This window comes from Onychomys torridus, chromosome 14, assembly GCF_903995425.1.
Source record: "Onychomys torridus chromosome 14, mOncTor1.1, whole genome shotgun sequence".
Lineage (NCBI taxonomy): Eukaryota > Metazoa > Chordata > Mammalia > Rodentia > Cricetidae > Onychomys > Onychomys torridus.
This window is the reverse complement of record NC_050456.1, coordinates 44,884,234-44,909,901: the sequence shown is the minus strand read 5'-3', so window position 1 is coordinate 44,909,901 and position 25,668 is coordinate 44,884,234. Positions and strand designations below refer to the sequence as shown.

The 25,668-nt window shown below is 46.5% G+C and overlaps 1 protein-coding gene across 2 annotated transcripts in view; it reads right to left on the bottom strand.

Moving 5' to 3' along the window:
• Mthfd1 (methylenetetrahydrofolate dehydrogenase, cyclohydrolase and formyltetrahydrofolate synthetase 1) overlaps positions 1-25,668 on the bottom strand; it is a 70,645-nt gene that overhangs the window by 903 nt on the left and 44,074 nt on the right. For both annotated transcript variants that reach the window (XM_036206547.1, XM_036206548.1), the window contains 12 exons: positions 22,776-22,878; positions 19,550-19,626; positions 18,436-18,576; positions 16,713-16,781; positions 15,902-16,013; positions 15,667-15,806; positions 12,791-12,832; positions 9,061-9,161; positions 8,121-8,298; positions 5,790-5,897; positions 5,167-5,319; positions 1,253-1,346 (listed from right to left, as the gene is read on the bottom strand). In XM_036206547.1, coding sequence (XP_036062440.1) covers positions 1,257-1,346; positions 5,167-5,319; positions 5,790-5,897; positions 8,121-8,298; positions 9,061-9,161; positions 12,791-12,832; positions 15,667-15,806; positions 15,902-16,013; positions 16,713-16,781; positions 18,436-18,576; positions 19,550-19,626; positions 22,776-22,878 — 1,314 coding nt within the window. In that variant the 3' untranslated portion in view covers positions 1,253-1,256. The remainder of the gene's footprint in view (positions 1-1,252; positions 1,347-5,166; positions 5,320-5,789; positions 5,898-8,120; positions 8,299-9,060; positions 9,162-12,790; positions 12,833-15,666; positions 15,807-15,901; positions 16,014-16,712; positions 16,782-18,435; positions 18,577-19,549; positions 19,627-22,775; positions 22,879-25,668) is intronic.

Below are 25,668 nucleotides of genomic sequence, written 5' to 3'. Positions count from 1 at the left end.
AAAAGCTCCTTATTGCTGATAGGGCAGGCATTCTGTTCTCTTCTCATTCCATGGCCCTGAGTGCACCAACGCCCTGGCTGCTCCAGACAGGTAGTCCACAGGTCATTCTTTCACAGGCAGGGTGTTTTTTAATTCCTTGGAGAGGGATGCTGAGGATTTTCCTGCTTGACATTTTTGAGATCTGAATTGAATGCATCACGCAGGTGAGTACCTGGGGCTCTGTTCTTCAGGGCCCAAGAACTTCAGAATTGGTCTTCCTTCTCTCTCTTCTCTGCTTTCTGGATGATTACCTAATTAATGTCTCTGCGAGTATATGTCTGTGCTTTCCTGGGGACCAAACATGGCTCTCACACAGGCTTAGCTCCACCATCAGCTACACTCCAGCTCAATGCTTGCCTTCTGTCTTTTCTTTTCCTTTTTTCTTTTGGTTTTTCAAGACAGGGTTTATCTGTGTGGCCCTGCTGTCCTGGAACTTGCTCTATAGACCAGGCTGGCCTTGAACTTGGAGATCTGCCTGCCACTGCCTCCTGAGTACTGGGATTAAAGGTGTGCGCCACCACCACCACCACCTGGCTTCTGTCTTTTCAAGTTATACAGACGGACTTGGGGCTGCTCCTGCTTCTCCTAGGTCATCAATTCTGAACCCCAAGCCTCCTGGGGCTCCTTCAGAGGGAAGTTAACCCCCCTGCAGGCTCCGTGGTGACTAGGCTGCACTGCATCCTGCATGGAGCCCTGCTCTTCCAGACTGATGAGGGACATTTCATTCATCGATTACTGCTAATTCTCTTGACTACCTCCTCTCAGTGAAATACAGAAAGAAATATTTGGAAATCACTAGAATTTGAGTGTTTGCAGACTTAGTTCAAGCCTTAGAATTCACGAATACAGCCCGAGCTACACAGTAAATTCCAAGACAGGCTCCAAAGCCACAGAGAGAAACCCTGTCCCGAAAAAACCATAAATAAATAAATAAATAAATAAATAAATAAATAAATAAATTCATGAATAATCTCAAAGTGAAAAACATAAAAACCCCCAACCTTTTTGCAGGGCAGACAAGACAGTTTAACTGGTAAAGGCACTTGCTACTGAAGCTGAAAACCCAGGATCCACACGGTGGGAGAATACTGACCCCTCTGACTCCAACACACACCAGTCACACATCCCTCCCTGCTCCTTGAAGTAAACAAATAAATAAACATAATTTTAAAATAAAAGCAAACATGGAAACGCTTGCTCAGTAACAGCTCACCTGTTTAAAACAATCCATTCACTTGTTCGGTTTCAGGATCCAAATCAATATCATAAAAACAGGGCCGAGTAGGGAGTCCGGGCATTGTGCTCATCTAAGAGGCAAAACAGCAGTACAAATGAACTTCTGGGACCAGCAAGATGGCTCAGTGGGTAAAGGTGCTTGCTGCCAAAGCTGATGACCCGAGTTTGATCCCCAGGACCCACAGGGTGGAAGGCAAGAATCAACTACTGGTTCAAGTCATCCTCTGAACGCTACATGCTTACTGTGATACACACACAATATAATGACTCACCGTCCCCTCTGTGCCTTGCAGCAGCCACAGAACCAGGCACACTTTTTAAGTTATCAACGAGAGAGGTGCTGTTCTTGTTACATATTAAAAACCCAGTCATTGATTCCTGATATGAACAAGAAACCTTCATGTCCCTCTGCAAGCCAAAGGCCTCGTTCGGATCTCGTGTAGGACAGCTGTAGCTGAGGAGGCAGGGGAAGCATGGTCCCATCCCTAGCCTGCACTGGCAGGTGCTGGAACTGAGCAGTTAGTTCATGGCTGAGGCAGTGAGCGGTGACTACATGACCACAGAAAGGTGGGACACCCTGTAATCCAGCACTGGGGAGGTTCAGATAGGACTGTTCAAAGTTTCAGACCAGCCTGGGATACACAGTGAGTTCAACAGAAACCAGGGCGACCTAGCAAAGCCATCTCTCAAGACAGCTAAACCAAGCAAGCAAAGGAGGCATCTGTTTTGAAATTTTCTTTCAGTGAATCTCTCGTAGAAGCCCATGTGATTTCTGGGACTGCAGTGACATGGCATTACAATCTACATCTTTTAACTCGGGCCAAGACATTGCTGTATATAGCCTGGATGCTTTTACGGCCTCTATTCTTACCGATCTCAGGCTTTCTAAGGCTAAACTCGAATTTTCGGTGCTATATTTGTGCTTGCTCCTTTTCTGAAGACTTGGCTTCGCCACTTATCTACAAATCTGTATGGTTTGTAATTGAAAATGTGCCCCCCCCCCCCCACCGTCAGACTGTCTGTATAATGAATATACACACGTTCCAGAGCAGACCCAGAAAGGAAGACAGCTCAGACTGAAGTCCTAAAACTTCACTATAAAAATGTCATAAACTAGATGAGTCATTTTCTGCAACACAAAACATCAACACTTGAGGAAAACCGAAGGCTGACGTCTGAGCACCCACCCATCAATAGTCTCCAAGGCAAGCTCTAGGGATCTGAACTGGCTTCCACTAATGCATTCTGTAAAAGAGAAAGGGGTGCATGTGGGGACCAGTAGGAGAAGGGGAGATCTGGTCTTTAGGCCCAGAACAACCCAGCAGACATCACTAGAAAGGTAAAGGATGGACGACACTGACCCAGACGTGCACATGTGTGTCCACAGAAAACTCGATAGATGGTTCCCAGAGCAGCAAGGAGTAACTTTTTTAGAACTTGCGTTCTTTCTCAGAAGAAGATCTGCCCCTGTAAACACGGGTCACTGATAAATCAGAAAAAACAAACCCGTGATGGCATGGGTACTCACGTGCAAACCTAGATGCTGAAATTCCAATAGCAATAGGCTTTGCTAAGGTTGTTTGGATTTGGTTGTTGTGTTGTGCTGTGCTGGGACTGAGCCCAGGCCCTCAGGCATGCTAGCCAGGCAAGTGCTCAGCCACTGAATTACATCCACGGATACCAGGATGTATTAGAATACACTTATTATTATTACTATTTTTTTTTTTTTTTTTGAGCTGAGGATCGAATCCAGGGCCTTGTGCTTGCTAGGCAAGCACTCTACCACTGAGCTAAATCCCCAACCCTAGAATACAATTATTAAGAATTAAGGTGACTTTCTTGAAATACCTGCCTACTCTGGGATGTGCATAATACTGCCCTTTTCCTATTCTCTCTGTTATTTATTTATCTATTTAGAGACAGGGTTTCTCTGTGTAGCTCTGGCTGTCCTACAGCCTCTGTAGCCCAGGCTGGCCTCAAACTCAATGATCCGCCTGTCTCAGCCTACCAAGTGCAGAGCTGTGATTAAAGGCATGTGCCACCACTGCCTGGCTTCTTTCTTTCTTTTACTGTAATAAAAATCTATAATAAAAACATTTTCTTTAATAACTGTCAATCTTGTTTCCCAAAAAAACCAAAAAAACAAAAAACTGATTACTGGGTGGTGATGGCACACGCCTTTAGTCCCAGTTCTCATAAGGCAGAGGGCAGGCAGATCTCTGTGAGTTCGAGACCAGCCTGGTCAACAAATTGAGTTCCAGAACAGCCATGAATGGTTATACAGAGCAACCTTGTCTTAAGAAACTATGTTGGTGTGCAATCTTAGCCCTTGAAGCAGGGGGATATCAAGTTTGGGGCCAGTCTGGACCACATGGTGAAACCCTGATTCTCTGGCTTCCACCCCCCCCCCCCCCTCTCCAAGGGCTAGGATTACAACAGCTTAACACCACACCTAGCTTTATCCATTGGTATTTTAATTGATTTCAAGGACAGTGAACTAACAGAATTTCAAGAAGACATTCTAATGGGATAGAGAGGTTGCTCTGTGGGTAAGAGCATTGGCTACTCTTCCAGAGGATCTGGGTTTGATTCCTAGCACCCACATGGTGGCTCACAGCCTCCTGTAACTCTGGTTCCAGGGATTCCGACATACTGGTCTTCTTGGGCACCAGGCGCACAAATGATACACAGACATACTTGCAGGCAAAATAACAACATGTACATAAGGAGAAGCTCTAAGTCCATCAGTGAGACACTGGATGGGAGAACCTCTGTTGTTGGGGCTACAGGGACAATTGGGTTTATAGAACACGCTCAGGAAACAGAACTGTGAGGGCAGTTTCTCCCCATGGGGGTTGCTTTCTCAGACCCCATTGATCTTCAAATCGGAGTACTCAGTCCTTTTTAAGATGGTCTAATATGGCACATAACCTGTGCACACACCCCCTATAAATCACCTCTTGACAACTTTTAACATCTAATATAATTTAAAAGCTATATAAACAGCTGTTACACATTATTTTAATACTGATATGCATAGTTAATATAGACACTTTATTTCCCTCTAGCAATTTTGTTTTGGAAGCTAAGTTAGAGATTTTATTAAAGATATTTTATTTTATTTTTCAGGATTTATTTATTTACTATGTATACAGTGTTCTGCCTGCAGGCCAGAAGAGGGCACCAGATCTCATTACAGTTGGTTTTGAGCTGCCATGTGGGTGCTGGGAATTGAACTCAGGACCTCTGAAAGGGCAGGCAGTACTCTTAACTCCTGAGCCCATTAAAGATATTTTAATAAAGGTCTACGCAAGAAGATTAACAGGAAAAGGAGATGCTAAGGTGAGAGAAGGCACATGGACTGTGGACTTCCTAAAGAGTAGCAGCAAGTAGGACACACCCAACGGTGGGTACCAGTGCTTCAAGGGCCAGTTGCTGGTTTTGCTGAAGACAGGGTCTCTCGACGTAGCCTGGCTGAACTGCAACCCACTATTATAGACCAGGCTGGCCTCCATCTGGCAACAGACCTCATCTCAAGTGCTGGGATTACAGGTATGTGCCACCATACCCATCTACTTCTGTCAATCCACAGACGGTTGAATCCATGAATGCTGAATCATGGACACTGAGAACAGACTGAATATTGGCATCACCCAGGCCCAGTTAGATCCATTCTGGACACAATCAAGAGCAAACTGCCCCCGGGGAACAGAATCCCATTCAACAGAGGTAGGTTCAGTGTTAGACTTGAATGGGTACTGCACGGTCTATACCAAGACCAGGATTAACCCGGGTAGGCCTAATCACAGCTTTCTGCTAGACTACGGTAACCCGAGTGACACATTTCAGAGGAGCAGCAATAAACGCGTTCCACTTACAGCCTCCACTTACCGTTCCCACTAAAGGGTACAGAAAACCAGCACCAACGCTGGCACGGATGTCACGGATGGGCAGAATGAAGCCAGTGGGCACACCTTTTTGCTCTGGGTTGTGAGACAAAGACAGGTGTGTTTTGGCCATGCAGATGGGTAGATTCCCAAAGCCCTGGGGAGGGAAAGAGCATAGGGCTGTGACACAGGAAACACTGATTATGCAATGAAGCGTATCTGGACCCTGTCAGGAGACTCTGAGATGGCTAGCTCCCTGCATAGCCACCTCTACCTTACTACCCCTCCTTTTCGGCTTAGTTATTACTGACCAGAACTCCTGTAAGGGAAGGAGGAAAGTACCTAACCATATTCTACAAATGACTATTTGATTTGCATCCTTATAAACAATCAAACAGTATCTGGAGCAGAGACGAGGGTACCACAGAGGTGTCTTAGCATTCCAGCAAAACACTCCGCATTTCCTCCTGGCTTGTCTAGATCTTCACCTAGAAGTAAATACAGAGTCTGGGCTGCAACTTTTAACCCGAACCCAGTATTTTGGGAGAGGAGGCTGCTGTCTGGAGGAGTGGCGTGTAGGAGGTCACGAGGCTGGGAAAGCTCAGGGTTCAGGCTCCAAACACCCACCTGCTTTGTGTAGACCTCGGCTTTGTTCTGGGCTTCGGGGAGCAATTCGATGTCATCTGCCCCGTAGATCTTCTGTGCAATGATCCTGATCTTATCCTCAACGGAGAGCTGATGTACAAGAGAGAAGGGACTGTGACACATGGGGATTCTTGGCAAGGACATTCCAGGCCAGTGTCCCCAAAAGGGAAACAAGTGGCATTTTATATACTACAGGTATGCAAACAACTTGAGGTTTTTTTTTTTTAGGGGGAGGGTCCACAAATATTTAACTTGATTTGATTATTGGAAGAGGTGAGAATAAAACTTGGGGTCTTGTGTCATTTAGCCCAGCGTTCTCAAGCTTCCTAACGCCGCCCCCCTTTAATACAGCTCCTCACGTTGTAGTGACCCCAACCATAACGTTATTTTCGTTGCTACTTCATAGTTGTAATTTTGCTACTGTTATGAATTGTAATGTAAATATCTGTGCTTGCTGATGGTCTTAGGTGACCCCTGTTAGAGGGTCATTCAACCCCCAAGGGGTCAAGACCCACAGGTTGAGAGCAACTGTTCTAGGCAAACACTCTCCCCCTAAGCTACATCTCCAGCCCTGGATTAGAAACATTTTCTTAGAATTAAAAGAACCTCTTTATTTATATATTGTGTGTGTATAGCACATGGGCATACATTTCTCATCATTCCTGGGTGGAGACCAAAGGACAAGAGTCAGTTATGTCCTTCACAACATGGGTTCTGGTGACTGAACTCAGCTCAACAGGTTTGCCACAAATGCCCTTAAACACCGAACCATTTTAATACAAAGTTCCAGATTTGGTTAAGTGGAAAATATCTCACAGATAGAGTTATTGTCTCTATATGCATCTAGATATGTAGATGTACACACACACACACACACACACACACACACACACACACACACACACTACACATACTGGGCTTTCTCCTCCTTAGCAACAAAGGCTAAATGAATATATCGGGCAGATTTTAAAAAGTGCAACGCTCTACCTATAAAAACACAGACTTGACTTTTTACTAAATAGTGACCACTTCCTAGGGCGCGTGGTAAAACAGACGTGAAAGCGCTCTCAGGAGCGGGTTTAGGAAGCTGCAGATGACGGTCAGATGCAGCTTATAATTGGAGCTTGGTAAATGCCAAGGCACATTTAGAACTTCAGAAGCAAAAACACTTTGGTTGAGGGTGATTTAAGACTCACAGATGCTGAGTAACAAAAAAGTGGCAGCCTCCTGTTTGCCAGAACAGGGAAGAGCTCCCGCAGGAGAAGGGTTCTGAAGCCCTTCCCTCACAGCAGGTCACCCACCGGCCCTCAAGGTCTAGGGCTCCTGCCTCAGGCACCATGGACAGCGGCTTGGAGATTTTTTGAGTCAGGGTGTTTATTGAACCTGCAGCTCATTGACTTGCCTACACCGGCTGAAAATCAGCTCTAGAGACACACACACATCTCCAGCACTGGGCTTGCAGATGTGCACTACCATATCTGGCTCTTACGCAGTACTGTGGACCTGAACTCGGGTTCTCAGGCTTATGTGGCAGACACTTTACTGAATGAGCCATCTAATCCAGGCTCCGCTCTTTTTTGTGGCTAATTCCCAAAGTCTCTGATTGTCTTCGAGAACTCAAGGAAAAAGTAGCCTAGAGCATGCAAGCAGAATGAAGTACAGGGTACACCCAATGTTCCAAACAAAGTTTCTAATCACTGCCCACAGACTTAACACCCAATCGCACCCTGATTCAACTCTAGGAACAGCATTCTTCAAGGCAACTGCAATGTGTCCTGGGACAAGCTGCTTCTGCCCGGCCAGATGTCATTCCCCGGACTCAGTGATGGGGAATATGATGAAGCCTGTGGGTGGAGGTGCTTTGGTTTGGGCATGGAAGGCTTCTCTGAACTTGGGGTGACACTAAACCAGGAAGTGGGCTTGGGAGCACTCTTCTTTGCTCTGTTATTGAGAAGTGGTCAGAAAAATTTCCAGAGCCAGATATAGCCCCTTTGTTACTACATGGCTGAGGCCGGAGTGAAAGTCTGCAGTGCAATGAACTACATACTAGACTCTATCTATCTACCCGCAAAAGGGCATATATATATCCGAAAGGTAGGGTGTGAGCTAAGCTCTCCAGGTATTTCTGTTTGCAAATGAGCAGTCATCTGTGCTTGTCAGACAGATGTCTCAAGCTGAGAGTCCAGGCTGTGACTCACCGGTAAGGGAATCAGACCACGAGGTAGATGCTGCTAACTACACACCAGTTACCACACCGAGTTCATTTGCACACAAACTCCATTCTGCCTTTGTTACATACAGCAAATAACCCACCTTGAGGTCATAGAGGAGCTGGAAGCTGCTGGGGGCTTGTGATGCTCTCTGAACGGCCTGAGCCAGGGCTAAGGCTCCCCGGCCCCCTTCTGCCCAGTGGGTGCATTTGACAGCATCAAAAGCCCCATGTTCTCTGGAGAGGCGGCCGATGAGGTCCAGTTCAGCATCTGTATCTGTCCTATACAGGAGAGCTTCGTGTTAAAGGAAAGGGGTAGGGAAGGGAGACAGATCTGCTTATGCCACAAAACCCCACACAGACTGCCGCCTGAAGAAATGGACACTGGTTTCAAGCTCAGCTCCGTGACCAATGGGCTAACTTTGGGCCCAGTTACTTCATCTGTACTTATTTGGCTCCCACAAGGAAAAACTGGAAAGAATCACAGCAGGGCTGCCCCGGGATATTATGAGGCGTAGACAGCAATACATGTAAAGTATCTGGAACATTCCCAGGGCACCACCGGGAGTCAGTAAATACTAGCTTTAAAAATTGCTTCTTCCCATCGCGCTGCGGTGAGGGCATTATTTTGAAACCTTAAACAGTGCCAAAGGGCCAAACAACCCACACAGCTTTTACATGAACACTTCTAGCTCGATACATTCAACTCCCTCAACCTAACATCCCACCTGACCCAGGGAATAAAGACATGCTGTAGGCTGTGCTCTTCTGTTAGGACAAAAGGCCTTGGGACGCCCCGAAAGAACATTTCTTCCCAAGCTTGTGTGTTCTCCCCATCGCTCAGGAGCAATTCTGATTTCCGGACCTCAGCGGTGAGGTAGCGGGTCTGCTGTGACACACACGGTGCCTGCCACGTCACAGGCCAAACCAACAGCAGTAAGTGAAGAACAAAAGGAAGATTAAAAAGCGGCTCCGCATGACTTGCCCCGGGAGCTGCTGTCTGGCATTTCCTACACTCCTCCTTTCTCCAGACTTCACACTTACTTGAACACATTCATGGCCACGACTACAGGTACTCCAAACATCCTAGCATTTTCTATTTGTTTTCTCAAGTTACTGAAGCCCTTTTCAACCAGGTCCAGGTCCTGGAAAACAATAGCAAATGGCCCGTCAGGTCAAAGCCAGCACACCTGCAAACGGCTGTTGCTTCTTTTGAAGACAGAAGCTTTCCCCGGGGCGTGGCAGGGCACATCTGTAACCCCCAGCACCCAGGAGGTAGAGGCTGGAGGCTGGAGAAGTTGAGATCAGCCTGGGTACCCAGTGAATCTTTGTCTCAAATGAACAAATAGCATAAAAATTTTAAAAAGGACAGCATGTCTTTGAGCTGGAAGACATTCACAGTGAGGGCAAGGAGGGGGGCCAACAGGAGGCCAGTGATGCACACCCCACAATGCTTCTGGTAGAGGGAGAATTGACCGTTCAGCACAGGAGGGAAGCTGTGCTGTCTCCCTACACCTTGAAAATTCAACAGCTGGGGTATCGGACATCATTATGTAGCCTATGAATGTCCCCTTTATTGTTTGAAGGGGATGAGTTTGATGCCTTTACTTAAATTCCACTTATAATTGTGAATTGACACATCAGATTAGCTCCTGTAATGCAACAAAACAATGAGACTCTTCTCAGTACTGTGCAAACCATTTGATCACTAGACAGAGCCTGGCACAGGGCCCGACCCTAAAGCATTCAATACCCAACAGCCATAAATATGGTCCTGCAAGGAGTCAGTGAAGTTCCAAAGGATTTGATGAACTCAACTGCCAGCTTTCCCAAGGCTAATAAAATAAGGCAAACTATTTGGAAAGCCTAAGTACTGGGCTGGACAGCTCAGTGGTTAGGAGTACTTCTTCCAGTCAGGCATGGTGGCGCACGCCTTTAATCCTAGCACTCAGGAGGCAGAGGCAGGAGGATCTGTGAGCTCAAGGCCAGTCTATTCTACAGAGTGAGTTCCAGGACAGTCAGATCTACACAGAGAAATCCTGTCTCAAAAAATAACAATAAGTAAAAATAAGAAGAATACTACTTCCTGTTCATCCAGAGGAAGTAAGTCTGGATCTAGCGTCCACATCAGAAGCTCAGAAGAGCCTTAATTCCACCTTTAAGGAATACCAGTCTCCTCAGGCACCCCCTCCCCCATGCACATGCATGCACACAGAGACACATGTATAAAAATAAGCTTCTAAAAGAAAAACCAGGGCTGGAAAGATGGCTCAGCAGTTAAGAGCACTGGCTGTTCTTGCAGAGGGTCCTAACAACCACCTGTGACTCCAGTTCCAGGGGATCTGATGTCCTCTTCTGCCTCTGAAGGAGCCAGACATGCACGTGGTGCACATAAATACGTGTAGGCACCCCCACATACACATAAAAACAGATCAACAAACAAACAAACAACAAAACCACCCTGAAAACAATAGTAGAGGTTGAGGCTCTGGTTCAGCTGGCAGAGGCTTGCTTAGCATGCATGAGGCCCTGGGTTGGACCTTCAGCACCACATGAACCAGCTGTGGTGGCTCACGCCTATGACCCAGCACTTAAGGACACAGAGCCAAGGAGGACCAAAAGATAGGAAGCGGGCCAAACAGTCCTACACATAAAATAAGTCAGTCGATCTGCTTGCCTCTGTCTCCCAAGTGCTGGGATTAACGGCATGAACCACCAAACCCAGCTAATTTTTCCCCCCCAAATTACATTTATTTGTGTGTGTATCCCTGTGTGTGTGCCATGGCATGAGTGTGGAGGTCCAAGGTCAACTTGCAGGGGTCAATTCTCTTCTCCCACCAGGTGTATCCCAAGGATTTAAAATTATCCATCTAGATATAGAAAGATGGATGGATAAAGGGTCTCATGTTGCCTAGACTTGCCTCAAATTTGCAATATAGTCAAGGATGACATTGAATTTCTGATTCTCTTGCATCTTCTTTGCAAGTGCTGGGATTATATAGGAGTGTACTGGCATGCCTGGCCTTGTGTGATAGTAGGGATTAAACCCAAAGCTTAGTGTTTGCTTGGCAACTACACTACCAACCAAGCTACTTCCGGTCACAAGAATATGTAACAACTGTTCAAGAAATCCCAACATTTTTACATTTGTTTGTTTTTTCAAAGAGACAGGGTTTCTCTGCAACAGTCCTAGCATCTGCAGACAATCAATAAATGTGGTTGTCTTCATAGAAACACGCTGAATCATTAGGAAAACCTAGCACTGTTACTTGCTGTTGTTATTGTTTTAATTAAATTAATTTATTTATTTCACATCCTAACTGCAGTTTCCTCTCCCGCCTCTCTTCCCACTCCCTCCCCCTACCCGGTGATACCCAAAGCAGCAGGAAAAGTAGGGAGGTTAAAGAGAGATCGTACAGACAATGTTCACGACCTCCCCTCCCCCGCCCCCCTTAACTGTAATCTGAGATCAGGATTATCTGAAGGTTTAAAGAGTACTCTAACTGTTCTTACCTTTAGCCACATAAAAACCAATTACTACATAAGACCAACTGAGAACAGTTTGAAATAAGCTGAACGTCTTAAATGAAGACACCAGCTGGGCTAGTTTGGGACACTCACTGCAATTAGATACAGGAAAGGCTGTGGGGTAGCAGGAGGGTCAGAACTGTGAATTCCCCTCCTACGCCTGAATCACAGAGATGACCATAAAAGGCAAGTCACAGCTCCGGAGACAGGCAGACTCACGGCACCAACCATCTCTTTCCTGGGCAATTTTACAAACTTCATTTGGGGGCTGTGCACTGATCCTGTCCTGCCTGATAACGTAAAAGCCTCCACAAGGACAGGGAGATTGAATCAGCAGTGACAGCGGCTGATCCTGTATCTTAGCCATGGGCCTGTCTCTTATGTAAGCACTCACAGTGACCCTGGGGATGTTTCTCTGATGGTAAATGATATCAGTATGAAGAAAAAAAAAAAAGCTCAGAACTGCTCTTTGAGCTCCTGCCCAGTAGACCAAGTCAGCTTATGGAAGATGAGCCTGCAAAGTCAACCGAGACATTTAGTGGCTCTGTCTGGGGTCTGTAACTCAGCTTTGGGTTTGTAGAGAAAATGTTACTTCTAAAGGTCTCTCCTTGCTTGATTTAAATGGCATTTAGGACTGATCCAGTGCAGGAAAGACAATGAAGGAAAGAAATGTGCATCCATCCAGGGCGCGGCTACTTAACTCTGGTACCATTGTCATTTTGATCACTAGGGGGTGGGAGGTGAAGGGTGGGGTGTGCTACACACCCCGGGCTGTTAACAGCAATCCCTGGCTTCTACACATCAGATGCCAGTAACACTTCCGGAGTTGGACTCTCTCTAGCTGGGTATGGGGTGCATGCCTCTAATCCCACCACGTATGGGGCTGGAGTTCAAGGTCAGCCTGAGCTTATATAACAAGACCCTATCTCTAACAAACAGCAACAAAAAGCTCCCAGATACAGCCAGATGTTCCCTGGGAGAACAACGGTGAGAACCAGCCACTGGTCTAGACAATGGCTTCCTACCATCCTTGTTGGGCTGATTCTACTTATTGCTACTTCTCCGATATGATTTCCAGTGCACCAGAGGTTTGTTTGTTTGTTTGTCATCCCCAAGCCCAAGCCCAAGCCTAAGGAACAGCCCAGGGGCAGAGTGACTGCCCCCTTTATTCTCCATGGCCAGATTAAGACATGCTGATTTGGGGTGTGGTCTCCTAGGACAAGTACTCAGAAATCATCATAGTTACCTCTTCTGTGTAAGCCTTGGGAAGAGGCAGTCCAGCAGTGACCTGGAAGGAAGGAGACAAAGTCAGGTGTGCTTCCATTGTGAGGACTTGGAGCGTGAGACCGTAAAGCACAGAGCAATGACTGCTTTGTGAGCACAGATGAGGGACGAAGGCCACGGTGGACAGGAATACAGGAATACGCTTGGGGCAGGACAGTGATCCCACTGAAGGAAGCTCACACCAGTGGAATATGGAAGTAAAGGGGGGAAAGAGAGCCCCCAGCCCCACCAAGGTCACTATAGATGCCTAAGGTCAGGCCCGTGAAGAGCGCCGCCCGCTCAGGACTTGGCAGGAGGGGTGGGTGGGGGCTGAGCAAGAAAGACTGAACAACAAATAAGAGGAAGATAACAGCCGGTGGGTACCCGAGGTCTCGGTCCCTAGTACTTGGAAAAAATGAGGGCAGGAGTATCACTTCAAGGTCATCATCCACATAGGGGGTGGAGGCTAGCCTGGGCTATGTGACCCTCTCTCAAGAGGGGAGATAATGGGGAGAGGGTGACAGCAGAGGGCCTTTCTTCCTTTATATAGTAGATTTAGAGGTAAATGAACTCTACAGCAGCTAGCTCACTGTGTCACTAGAGGAGGGGCCTGGGCCTGGGGCCCCCGATCCGGAAACCTGCTTGGCCCTGCTGTACAGTACACGCAGAGGGCTCAGGGTTGATGCCCTGTCAGTGGAGACAACACACAGTCATTAAAAAGCCCCTGGTTGGGTCTTCTACTCTGCAGGAAGACTTGAGGTCTGCGTGGTACTATGACCCTAGAAGGACCACGTGGACGATAGGCAGGAAGCAGTGACCTTCTGCACAGCCGCCCACAGGTCTGGCTGCCACACAGAGCTGTACAGGCACAGCCTCCTCTCAGGACTGCCAGGGGAGGGGCCCAGCATCACCACAGTGAGGCTCCCAGGCTGGTCCAACCTATTGACATTGCAACATAATGCTGATACCTACAAACTTCTCACTCAAGAACTACACAATGGAGTTACAAAAGGGAAACATAATCCACACACCCCCCCCCCAAAAAAGCCCTCAACGTTTTTAGTAAGTTGAAGGCTTTGTGGGGCTTTCTTGGTAGCTCTCCTGGCCACAGGCAAGTCGGTCATGCTGTGGTGTGAGGATAATGACATGTGAGCAGGGGATGCTGGCTAGCATGGATGAAGACAGCCTAGCTCGCATTCCAGGCGGAAAGGGGTGTCCAAGGTCTGGAAAGTCTTTCCTGTCTCGGAGGCAACTAGACTATGGGCTGAGAGAGGCCACGTGGGTTAGGAAAGTGCCTGTGCAGTCTGGGGACCCATGGCCAAAATGATTTCCCTAATGGAGCCTTCAGTCTGTCACTGAGTGGACAATGAAATCTCCAACGGCTACGTGCCATGGGACATCACAAGGTCACGTGCAGAAGAGAATCAATCAATCCACTGTCTCTAGTGAACCAGACTGAAGAGAGAGGAAGTAGACAGCGCCTTTGTTTTATTTCAAAAAACTACGTATGCTAATGTGCAACTCAGTTCTAATATACTAAATGTTAGGAGCTGTAACTCATATAAAGAAAAGCTGTTTTAGGCCTTCAGTAATTTGTAAGTGTACAAAAAGCTCTAAGGGCCTAGTGGGGAAACACTTGTCAGGCATGTGCAAAGCTCTAGGTTCGATCCCCAGTGTACCTCCCCCCCATCCTGAAAACAAACAAACAATCCAAAACACCCCAGAACTGCTCTATTAGGACAAATGGGTGTCACTGCAGCAAGAGACAGAGTCAAGCTCTTGTTCCCTAAGTTACAACACCAACGCCTAAAGAACAGACATTTAATACCACAGTGGCCGCTGACAGTACAAGCAACTTTACTGTAGTCTGAAGAAGAAGCATGAAGCCAGGTGTGCTGCTACACTGACTCCCAGCCCTCAGGAGGCAGAGGCAGGAGGGTCTCTGTAAGTGTGAGGCCAGCCTGGTCTACAGAGGGAGTTCTAGGATAGCCGGGGCTACAGTGTGAGACCCTGCCTCAAAAAGCAAGCAAGCAAACAGACAAAAAGAGATGTTAGAATACTAGACTAAGAAGTATAGTTGCTAAGCAACAGGAGTTCAGGAAAACACATCAAGTCCAGGCAGGATATAGCTGACCCGAGCAACCCCACCTTTCACCTCACCGGCCGCTGGTCCTGAGCGACCTGCCATTCTCTTTCACCTGCCCCTGGCAGTCCCACCAGCTTACCACAGGCTATATCAGTGCCCTGTCAGCAAGAACTGCTGCTCACAAATGACTTCTGCGCAGCGCTGGCTGGCTGGCTACCAGTGTCAATATCAAGAAGGAAAATGGGATTCAGATTTATAAAGAACAGGCTGACAAGGAGTTTCCTGTCAATAAGGCCAAGCACAAGCCGTTGGAGGGGTTTAGATAGGTAGGTGACAAAACCAATGTGGGCTGGGCGGTGGTGGCGCACGCCTTTAATCCCAGCACTCGGGAGGCAGAGGCAGGCGGATCTCTGTGAGTTCCAGGCTAGCCTGGTCTACAAAGCGAGTTCCAGGAAAGGCGCAAAGCAACACAGAGAAACCCTGTCTTGAAAAACCAAAAAAAAAAAAACAAAACAAAAAAACAAAAAAAACCCAACCAAACCAAACCAAACCAACCCCACCAATGTGGGCCCCCTTAAAATGCTGCAAGGGGGTCTGTCCCTGAGGGTGAGGTGGCCTGTACAGGAGTTAGCTGGCCACCCCTGGCTTTGGCTCCTTATCCATCATGAGGATAAATGAGTGTAATGGAATGCCGACCCCAGATGAGTCATGGAATTTCCTCCAAGCCTCTAGAATGTTCCTGACAACCACTCTCTCGGGCCCTTGATCCTCACCGTGGGGCCGCCCCCGTGCATCTTAAGAGCCCTGACAGTGGCCACGAGAACCACCACATGTGGCTGGAGACCAGAATACCGGCACTTGATGTTGAAGAACTTTTCCATTCCTATGTCCGCTCCAAATCCTGCTTCAGTCACTGCAAGGAAGACGAGCATCTGTAAAATCACCACCGCCACTCCACGACATTGAAGGAAACACGAGTCTCTCCACTGAGGAGGCACAAGAACTCACCTACGAAGCCCTCGGGGCCAACAAGCTTGAGTGCGATCCGGTCTGCGATGATGGAGGAATTCCCATGTGCAATGTTGGCAAAAGGCCCAGCATGGACAAACACCGGTGTGCCCTGTGGAAACCATGACATCGTGAGCAAATGCCAACTTGGCTTCACAGTAGCCAAAGGGCTGGAATTTGAAAAAAGACTTCCAGGAAGGAAAACACCAGGCCACCCGCTTTGTTGTGGAATAGAATATTTGTTCAAGCCTAAGCTAAGGCTGCATTCAAAATTAGTAATAAGTCTCCAAGTTATGATTTGGGGACTGGTGATCCAAGAAAGCCTGCTGCACCCCTTTTTCTGTGGCTGTGCTGGGAATCAAACCCAGGGCCTCTTAAATACCAGGGTAAATGCTATGCTGCTGATCTACATCCCCAGCTCTAAAGCCATTTATTTTATATTATTTTGGAACACCTCCTCCCCACAACTATAAGAAAGGAAGTAAGGAAAGAGATGAGCAACAGAAAAGGCTTCTATGGGATGGCAACATGGCTCACTGGGTAGAGGTGATTGCCTTACAGGCTTGGAGACCTGAGTTCAAATCCCAAAGCTCAAGTACAAGTGCTAGGAGAGAGCTGACCCCACCAAGCTGCCCCCTCACTTCCACGTGCATGCTAGGGCACACACAATGCTCCCATACCAAACATTTTTTAAATCTTTCAAAAAAAAAAAAAAAAAAAGTATCTGATTCTGCAAGGCAAATGTGCTTTCTCATCTCTTGGCTCTGAACAGAGGAAGTGAGTTCTGGGCCCCAGGAGTTACCCAGCTCACCTCTAAGGTCTGCATGAGGTTGGGCTTGATTGCATCCTTCATCAGCACCGTGAGGGCCCCGCTCACGCCCTGCAAGACAAGCCCATGAAGCATCAACTCATGCCAGCAGAAATCCAATCTCCTGAAACCCAAATTCAGCACTGCGGGGCTTCTCATTCATTTTAACCATCTTGGAGCAATTAACGCTTACTCCTAATCTCAGCCATTCATCTTTATTGCTTTCTTTTCCACGGCTGCACTAGGAAGCCACCGGTTATCTTGGCAGGGAGAGGAAGCGGAATGAAAATGGTACTCTCATATGCGGCGCTGGAAACAAGTGCCTCAATCAGGCTCTGCGGCTGGCTGATGTGGGGGCTCCATTTAGACCAGTGTAGAGTAGATATGTTAGTTCCAACAGCAATGAGTTATTTATAACTTTGGTATCTGAGCAGAAATGGGCAGAAATGGAATTCAATGTAGGTTTCCCAGAGCTGAGGCTGAAGTACTAGCCAGAAGCCTCATTCTGACTCCTAAATCCAGCTCCCTCTTATCAACGCTGAACAAACCCCCGGCAAAGGAAAACCAAGCAATGGTTCTCATTTGTATTCCACATTAATGTGTTTCTAAATTTACGGTCTGGGTGTTAAAATCTAAAACACATTATCAACTGTGAAAACGAAGTTCATATTTTTTCTCCCTTTTCTAAATCCGTCTGCCACAACACCAACTATACTGGTGTGTGCTGATATAAACAAGCCTTTCCGAGTTTGATCTAAAGCAGGTGTGGCGCAGGCTTATAATCCAGTGGTTCTCAACCTGAGGGTCGTGACCCCTCTGGCAAACCTCTATCTCCAAAAATATTTATGTTACGATTCATTACAGTAGCAAAGTTACAGTTATGAAGTAGCAATGAAAATAATTTATGGTTGGGGGTCACCACACCATGAGGAACCATATTAAAGGGTCACAGCATTGGGGAGGTCGAGAACCTGTGCTTTAATCCCAGGATGCAGGCGCTACACTAGGAGGCCTGCTCTTGACTGGAGAACAGTCTAGGCCACATGATGAGCTCCAAGCAAGCTAGCATTAGGCTGAGACCTTGTTTGGAAAAGGATTTTCTTTAAGAAGCTTTATTTCAAATTTTATATCACGTACATAGAGAGCTGGGCATAGTGGCACAATCTTTTAATCTCAGTACTTTGGAAGCAGAGGCAGGAGGATTCCTGTGAGTTTGACACCAGCCTAGTCTACATGGAGTTCCAGGACAGACAGGGATACATAGAGATTCTGTCTAAAGAAAAAGTAACAACAACAACAACAACAAGAGACAAAACAGCCAACAGAAACCAACCAAACAACAAAACAAAACAGAACAGAAGAAGACCTAACCAGAAGACCATCAGCCAAACTGGCCAATGAGTCCTTCCAGGCCAAGTGGTACAGGGAGGCACCAAGGTATCATCCAACACCTGATGTTAGGTGTTCCATACAAACTCTAGCTGCAGCTTGCTCAGGAAGATCCTGAAGGACGAAAGCATCATTCAAATCACCCGGTACTCCAGGCCCCTTACAAGAGCCCAGTACCACTACCATCATTCACTATGAAGAAGTAAAAAAAAAAAAAAAAATTCCGTAACTTTTGCAATGAGCAAAACCAATTAGTGAGTTAATCACAAGGTTTTAAGAAGAGCGTAAATTTTGTTTTCAATAATCACAGAGAGACCCCAGCATGCCTGGCACTTACCAGATCCTCGGCACTGATGGGCTCTCCTTTCTTACTGGATGCCACCACCATTTTGCCCAATCTTTCTCTCATGTCTTCCAGAGAACTAGTGAGGGCCAGAACAGCCATGATTTCACTGGCCACAGAGATATCAAACTGGGCCTGTGGGTAGTCAAAGAGACAAAGGCAGACAGTCTGTGTCAAACCAGAAGCTAACAAGGATGAAATAGAACTATCTAAATAATCTTTCAGCAGTCAAAATTTGTAATTGTTCAGATGCCTAGAGTAATCAAAAGCTCAATGTTTTAGTTGGGTGGTGGTGGCGGCGGCGCACACCTTTAATGCCAGTACTCAGGAGGTAGAGCCAGGCAGATCTCTGTGAGTTCGAGCCAGCCTGGTCTACAAGAGCAAGATCCAGGACAGGCACCAAAGCTACATAGAGAAACCCTGTCTCGAAAAACCAAAAAATAAAAAAAAAAGAAGCTCAATGTTTTAGGGTTTGTAGCACAGGGGCAAAGAATTTGCCTAGCATGCACAAAGCCCTGGGTTCGATCCCCAGTACCTCATAAAATGGGTGTGGTAATACAGGCTTGTAATCCCAGAACTTGGGAGGTGGAGGCTGGAGGATCAAAGTTTAAAGTCATCCTCAGCTATAAGTTTGAGATCAGCCTGAGCTACATGCGATCCTTCCTGCACCCCTACTGCCCCTGCAAATTGTAGCAGGACCGATCAGCTATTATTTTATCCATGTGAAAACATCTTGGTTACCGTTGGTTACATACTGGCTATGGTTTCCCTAATGTAAAAGGAACACCACAGGCATTCATTCTTACACAGCAGATACATACTGCCAAACGGCCACAGAAGAGGAACAATTTTGATTAATTTACATGCAAGACTATTCAGTTGGGGTTCTCCGCCTCCAGGAAAGAACGGTGTGGGGAAACCACACAGGTGACACATGGATTTACTGCAAGAGCACTCGCTGCCACGCCCACTCGCTGCCACGCCCACTCGCTGCCACGCCCACTCGCTGCCATTTTAAAAAGGAGAAGGCAGAAGAGCACCTGCCGGTGTGGTCGCAAAGGAGGGGTGGAGGAGGAGGGAAGCAATTATCGAGAGGAACGAATGTTACCGTGCGTGTGTGGCCTTTCTCTGTGGGAGACTGTCCAATTGTGATCTTCCTCAGGAATCTGTCGTTGGTGTCCAGCACTACAGTGGGAAGGGAGGGTGAGGAACGACTTTTAAGAAAAGATATGTGAATAAACGAACGGAGATCCAGTGCGATGGTAATGCCGTCTAGCACTGGGGAGACTCAGGGTTGATTCCCCCCCCCCCCCACATGGGAAGAAAGAAAGAAAAGAAGAAGAAACACAAAACTAGGGAAGATAGCATATGCCTGTAAGGCCAGGACTCTGAGGGCGGAGGCAGGATGATCTCAAATGAAAGGCTTTCCTGGGCTAGATGGCATGACCCTATCTCAAAAGTAAATACATAATTCCACAAAGATGTAGGGAGCACAAAGCTAAAGGGAGCAGCAGAGGGTCTTTTGTTTGGTGTGTGTGGGTGTGTGTGTGTGTGTTATTGTTTTGATTTTGAGACACAGTATCGCTATTATGCAGCTCTGTTTTTTGTTTGTTTTGTTTTGGTTTTTTGTTTATTTGTTTGTTTGTTTGAGACAGGGTTTCACTGTGCAGCCCTGGCTGTCCTGGAACTTGCTCTGTAGACCACACTGGCTTCGAACTCAAAGATCCACCTGTCTCTGTCTCCTGAGTGCTGGGATTAAAGGCATGTGCTACCACGTCCCATTTAGCAACAGTTTTAAAACCACAAATCTAACCTAATGATGGTCTACTAATACTTGATTTCAAAATGGACGGCAAGCTGGAGGAATACAGTGTAAGAAATAGCACATGCCAGAAATGTAGAGCAACGGTTCTTAAAGCAAAGGAATGTGGAGTGGTTGAACTTCATTCCTTCTAAAGAATTCAAACAACTATAAAATCTGGACTCCATTTCAAAGCACATTCTATATTAGCAGAAAAACAAAAACAGAGCAATCCTGTTTTTGAAAAGGCTAAGGTGTGTATTATTCTATGGGGTGACTCACTGGCCATACGCCCACACAAGGGCCATCCACTCAGACCAAGTGCAAATGCCCGTGAAACACTCCAGGCCTGGCCTCTCCTTAGTACATTCTCTCGTGATGACAGAATACATACCCAATTGTATAACCTCAGGGAACCTGGAAAGTTCGGCCACCAACCAATCCAAACCTCACTTCCCAGGACAAGCTACTGTGTGCTGTTTAGGGGGCTCCTACATTTGATTTTCCTATGTGCAGGATGCAAGGAAACATGTCTCATCTTTGCCACGGGTTCATGCCACAAGGCTCCTAGAGCCCTTGGAATGTTAAAGGGACAGGGCACCTCAGGAGGGGTACGGTGACCATCGAGGACAAGAGATGAGAGGGATGGAACTTTCAGCCCCATCCACAGAGAAACTGATCCTGCCCATGAATTGAGGGATGGAGGTGAAGACCTATAAAAAAAAAAATCACCACCACCACCACCAGCAGCAGCAGCAGCAGATTTACATGTATAAAACAATGAGTCTCCAGGCTGGTTAACACATGAAGGCACAGGGAGATGATGTATATAGATCTTATTAGGTAGGTCTCCAACAGGTTCTTTCTTTCTTAATTTGTTTCTTTGGTAATAAGCCACTAAGCATTAGGACAGGAAAAGTAGCCAGGTATGGTACCTCACACCTGTAATCCTAGCACTTGAGAGGCTAATAATCAGGAGTTCAAGGTCAGTGTGGGCTACATCATAAAACCCTCTCTCTCCACACCAATACCCCCTCACCCCCACATGCACACATATGCTAAAGTAAATGATTAAACAACGTATTAAATTCTCATAACATATGGTGAGCTTGTTTTCTTCTAAAAATACTACGATGGGGTCTAGAGAGAGAGTTCAGTGGTGTAGAGGACTTAGTGCTATTGCAGAAGGCTGGGGCTGAGTTCCTAGCATCAAATGGCAGCACCTGAGCATCCATAGTAACCCTAGTTCCAGGGGATCTGATGCTTCCTCCCAATCTCCTTGGGTACCAGGCATGGACACAGTGCTCATACATGCATGCAGGAAAAACATCCATAAACATGATAAGTAAAAATATATCTGATGCCAGGCGGTGGTAGTGCATGCCTTCAATCCCAGCACTCGGGAGGCAGAGGCAGGCGGATCTGTGAGTTTGAGGCCAGCCTGGTCTACAGAGCGAGATCCAGGAAAGGTGTAAAGCTACACAGAGAAACCCTGTCTCGGGGGAAAAAAAAAACAAAAAACCAAAATATTAAATCTTTTGAGGCAAGAGGAGAAATGCCAGTATCGTTTTTTTGTATTAAGAATGTCATTTTGGGGGCTAGAGAGATGGCACAGAGGTCAAGAGCATTGGTTGCTCTTCCAGAAGACCTGGGTTCCAGAACAGGCATGGGCGCTCACAGCTGTCTGTAACTTCAGTTCCAGGGTATCTGATGCCCTCTTCTGGTCTCTGTAGACACTACATGCATGTAATGCATAGACATAGACGAAGGCCAAACACTCATACACATAAAAATTTAAAAAAAAATTTTTATAAAAAGAAAGTCACTTTTAAAAATGCCATTAGGCGAGGATAGTGGTCTATACCTGTTATCTCAGCAGGGACAAGGACACAGGATGGCTAGTTCCAAGTCAACCTTGGCTACATAGAGGACTTAAGACCAGCCTGGGCTACATGATCAAGCAAACAAAAACTCCAAAGAAGTTGGTAAGTTGGCCTGATAGTGCATTCTGCATGACTAGATGAGAATTTCTTCTCTACAGGGAGACAAAGGAGATGGGCAGAAAATAAAATCCCAAGCCCTGCTAACTGTACACAGAGAAAGGCAGCATATGGCAGTAAAGACAGGCAGACGTCTAAAACGCTGAAGGCTGACGAGCGTTACAAGACGAGTTAATAAAAGGAGAAATGACGAGCAGGTTGAAGAGATAGATGAAAAATAAAGTCACCGCTGCCAGAAGTTCTGAGAATAAAGAGCACACATGATTCAAGTGATTAAACATCATTTCCCCACTTCACGACACCAAAACTTTCTGCATAAAATTGAAACTTAAAAACTGTTATTTTTGGTTTATGCATGAACTTCCTTGAAATTGTCATTTCAATCAACACCGAACAGACAGCAAGACACGCAACCAATCCCGCAAAGGGACATCTACATAGCGGCTAAGGTTGGCGAGGATATCCTGGACAGCAACCTGAACCAGGAGCATCCTGGAGGCGTGAGAGGCTGGCAGCCTGTGCAGGGTACATACCTCTCTGCCACGTAATGGTTTCTGGATCAATATCGAGTCTTGCAAATCTGTTGATCTCATCATCCGTCAGTGTGGCAGGGTCAGTTTTTTCAATGCCTAACCTCTGGGGGGGGGGTGGGGCGGGGCGGGGCGGGGGAGGACATTAAAACATAAAATGAGACAAGAGGAGGCAGAGGCAGACAGATCTCCGAGTCTGAGGCAGTCTGGTCTACACAGCGTGTTGCAAGACAGCTGGGGCTGTATAGCCAGACCCTGATCAACAAACTAAAACAAAAATAAGGTGAGAGCTGTTTCCTGATTATGGCTGTAATGTCACCAGTTGCTTCAAGCCCCCCCCCCCCCCCCCCGCCTTGATTTCCCCACTATGAGGGACAGTACTTTGAACTGTAAGCTAAAATAAATGCTTTCTCCCTTAAAAAAAGAAAGGAGAAAATAAAAAAAGACGCAACAGAGAAGCATACATACTTTTTGTTTTTTTTTTAAAATCAACCTTTATCTGGAGATAGGGTCTCCCCTAGGAAATAAGGACCATGAATCCAGTCTGTGGCACAGCCTTGGAATGCCAGCATCTTAAGATCATGACTCTCTGGCTAAGCCTGGAGGTTCTTTCCTAATCCCAAATGGTATTTCTGCTCCTGTAACTCCACTCCAGAGATTTCCCTCAACATGGCAGAAAACAGCCCCAATGGAGAAGTATCAGTGCACTTCTGGATTCATCAAATATATGGAAACGAAAAGCAACATACAAAGCTTTAAAAATCAGACTACCGAGAAACCCAATTGAAGTCCAATTTTAGGAAAGGCAAAAACGAGCAGCAATCAATTTAAAAAAAAAAAATCTATTAAAACTCTTTTATACGTTTTTATACGGCTCAATACTTTTGCTGACTTCTTACTGTTCTAAAAAGACATTAAGAAAAAGGCTTTTTAAAAATTTTCTTCCTTACAGAATTTAGGTACTTTTAAAATTTATTTACAGTGTCTACACAGGTCACTTTTCAAAATGGAAAATGGTTATAAAATTGTCCTCTTCCTTACAGTAGTCATGAGTCAGTGAGCCCTAGAAAGACCTACTCTGTCTGTGGCCCTTTCCTTTTCTATTTTATTGTTATTGTTATTGTTATTGTTATTATTATTATTTTGGTTTTTTGAGACAGGGTTTCCTCTGTGTATTCCTGGCTGTCCTGGAACTCACTCTGTAGCCCAGGCTGGCCTCAAACACAGAGATCCTCCTGTCTCTGCCTCCTGAGTGTTGGGATTAAAGGTGTGTGCCACCTCTGTTCTTTTCTTATCTATGAGAACATGGAAACCTCAGGTATGTCTCTGGTGTTGTCAGGTGCCCCACGAGCCTAGAACTTGATACTGATCAAAGGAACCCACAAACCCCTCAATCAGCCTCCTCTACAACCAGCTGTTGGAGGCGATGGTCAGTCTCAACTGTCCATCCTGGATACGGCATGCCCATGGGGAATTGTCATGATTAAGTTAAGGGAGGGGGTGAGAGAGTGAGTTATGACCCTGCATTGCACAAAAAGGAACAAGTGAGCCAGGCGGTGGTGGTGGTGCACGCCTTTAATCCCAGCACTCAGGAGGCAGAGCCAGGCAGATCTCTGTGAGTTTGAGGCCAGCCTGGGCTACCAAGTGAGTTCCAGGGAAAAGGCACAAAGCTACACAGAGAAGCCCTGTCTCGGAAAAAAAAAAAGTGCGCCAAAACAGAGCCTGCCCTCCTCACTTGCTTTTGTTTGTTTTTAACATATTTCACTGGGTGGTGGCGGCGCGGCACCGCACATGCCTTTAATCCCAGCACTCAGGAGGCAGAGCCAGGCAGATCTCTGTGAGTTGGAGGCTAGCCTGGTCTACAGAGTGAGTTCCAGGACAGCCTCCAAAGCTACACAGAGAAACCCTCCAAGTAGGTTCTGGGAACTTAACTTTGGGTTCTCTGCAAGAACAAGTGTTGTTGACCATGGAACCATCTATCTAGCCCCTTCATTTTCTCACTACGAGCCCACACCAACATCTTCCTACATTTTTCTCTCCTAGCCTCTGGCAACCACTACTCTACTCTCTACTCTGGGAGATGACTTGTTTTTGCTTTTGTTTCTTTAAATATTTATTTATTTATTATGTACACAGAAGAGGGCGCCAGATCTCATTACAGATGGTTGTGAGCCACCATGTGGTTGCTGGGGATTGAACCCTGGTCCTCTGGAAGAGCAGTCAGTGCTCCTAACCTCTGAGCCATCTCTCCAGCCCCTGGGTTTTTTTTTTTTTTTTTTTTTTTTTTAAATCACAGTAACCCACTTTTGACTGAGCACTCTGGGAAGACTATGAAAACACGCTCACACACACAGACTCATACATACACATACACACACTCACACAACACAGACTCATACATACACACACACACAGAGAGACTCATACATACACACACACAGACACACACACACTCACACACACACACACAGACTCATACACACACACACACATATACACACACTCACACAACACAGACTCATACATACACACACATACATACACACACACAGAGACACACACACTCACACACACAGACACACACACACACACAGGAGCACACACACACACACACACACACACACGCACACACACACACTCACACAACACAGACTCATACATACACACACACACACACACACACAACACAGACTCATACACACACACACACATACACACACACAGACACTCACACACACATACACACTCACACTTCACCAACAAGGAAGCACTATGCAGTGGAGAGTGCCTGGGAGAGAGGGACAGGAACCTGGGCCCTAGTCTGATCCTTGCAAAGGGAACTGTAACACTGGGCAAATCTGATTTAAAATCTTGGAGTGACAGCACTCGGGAGGCA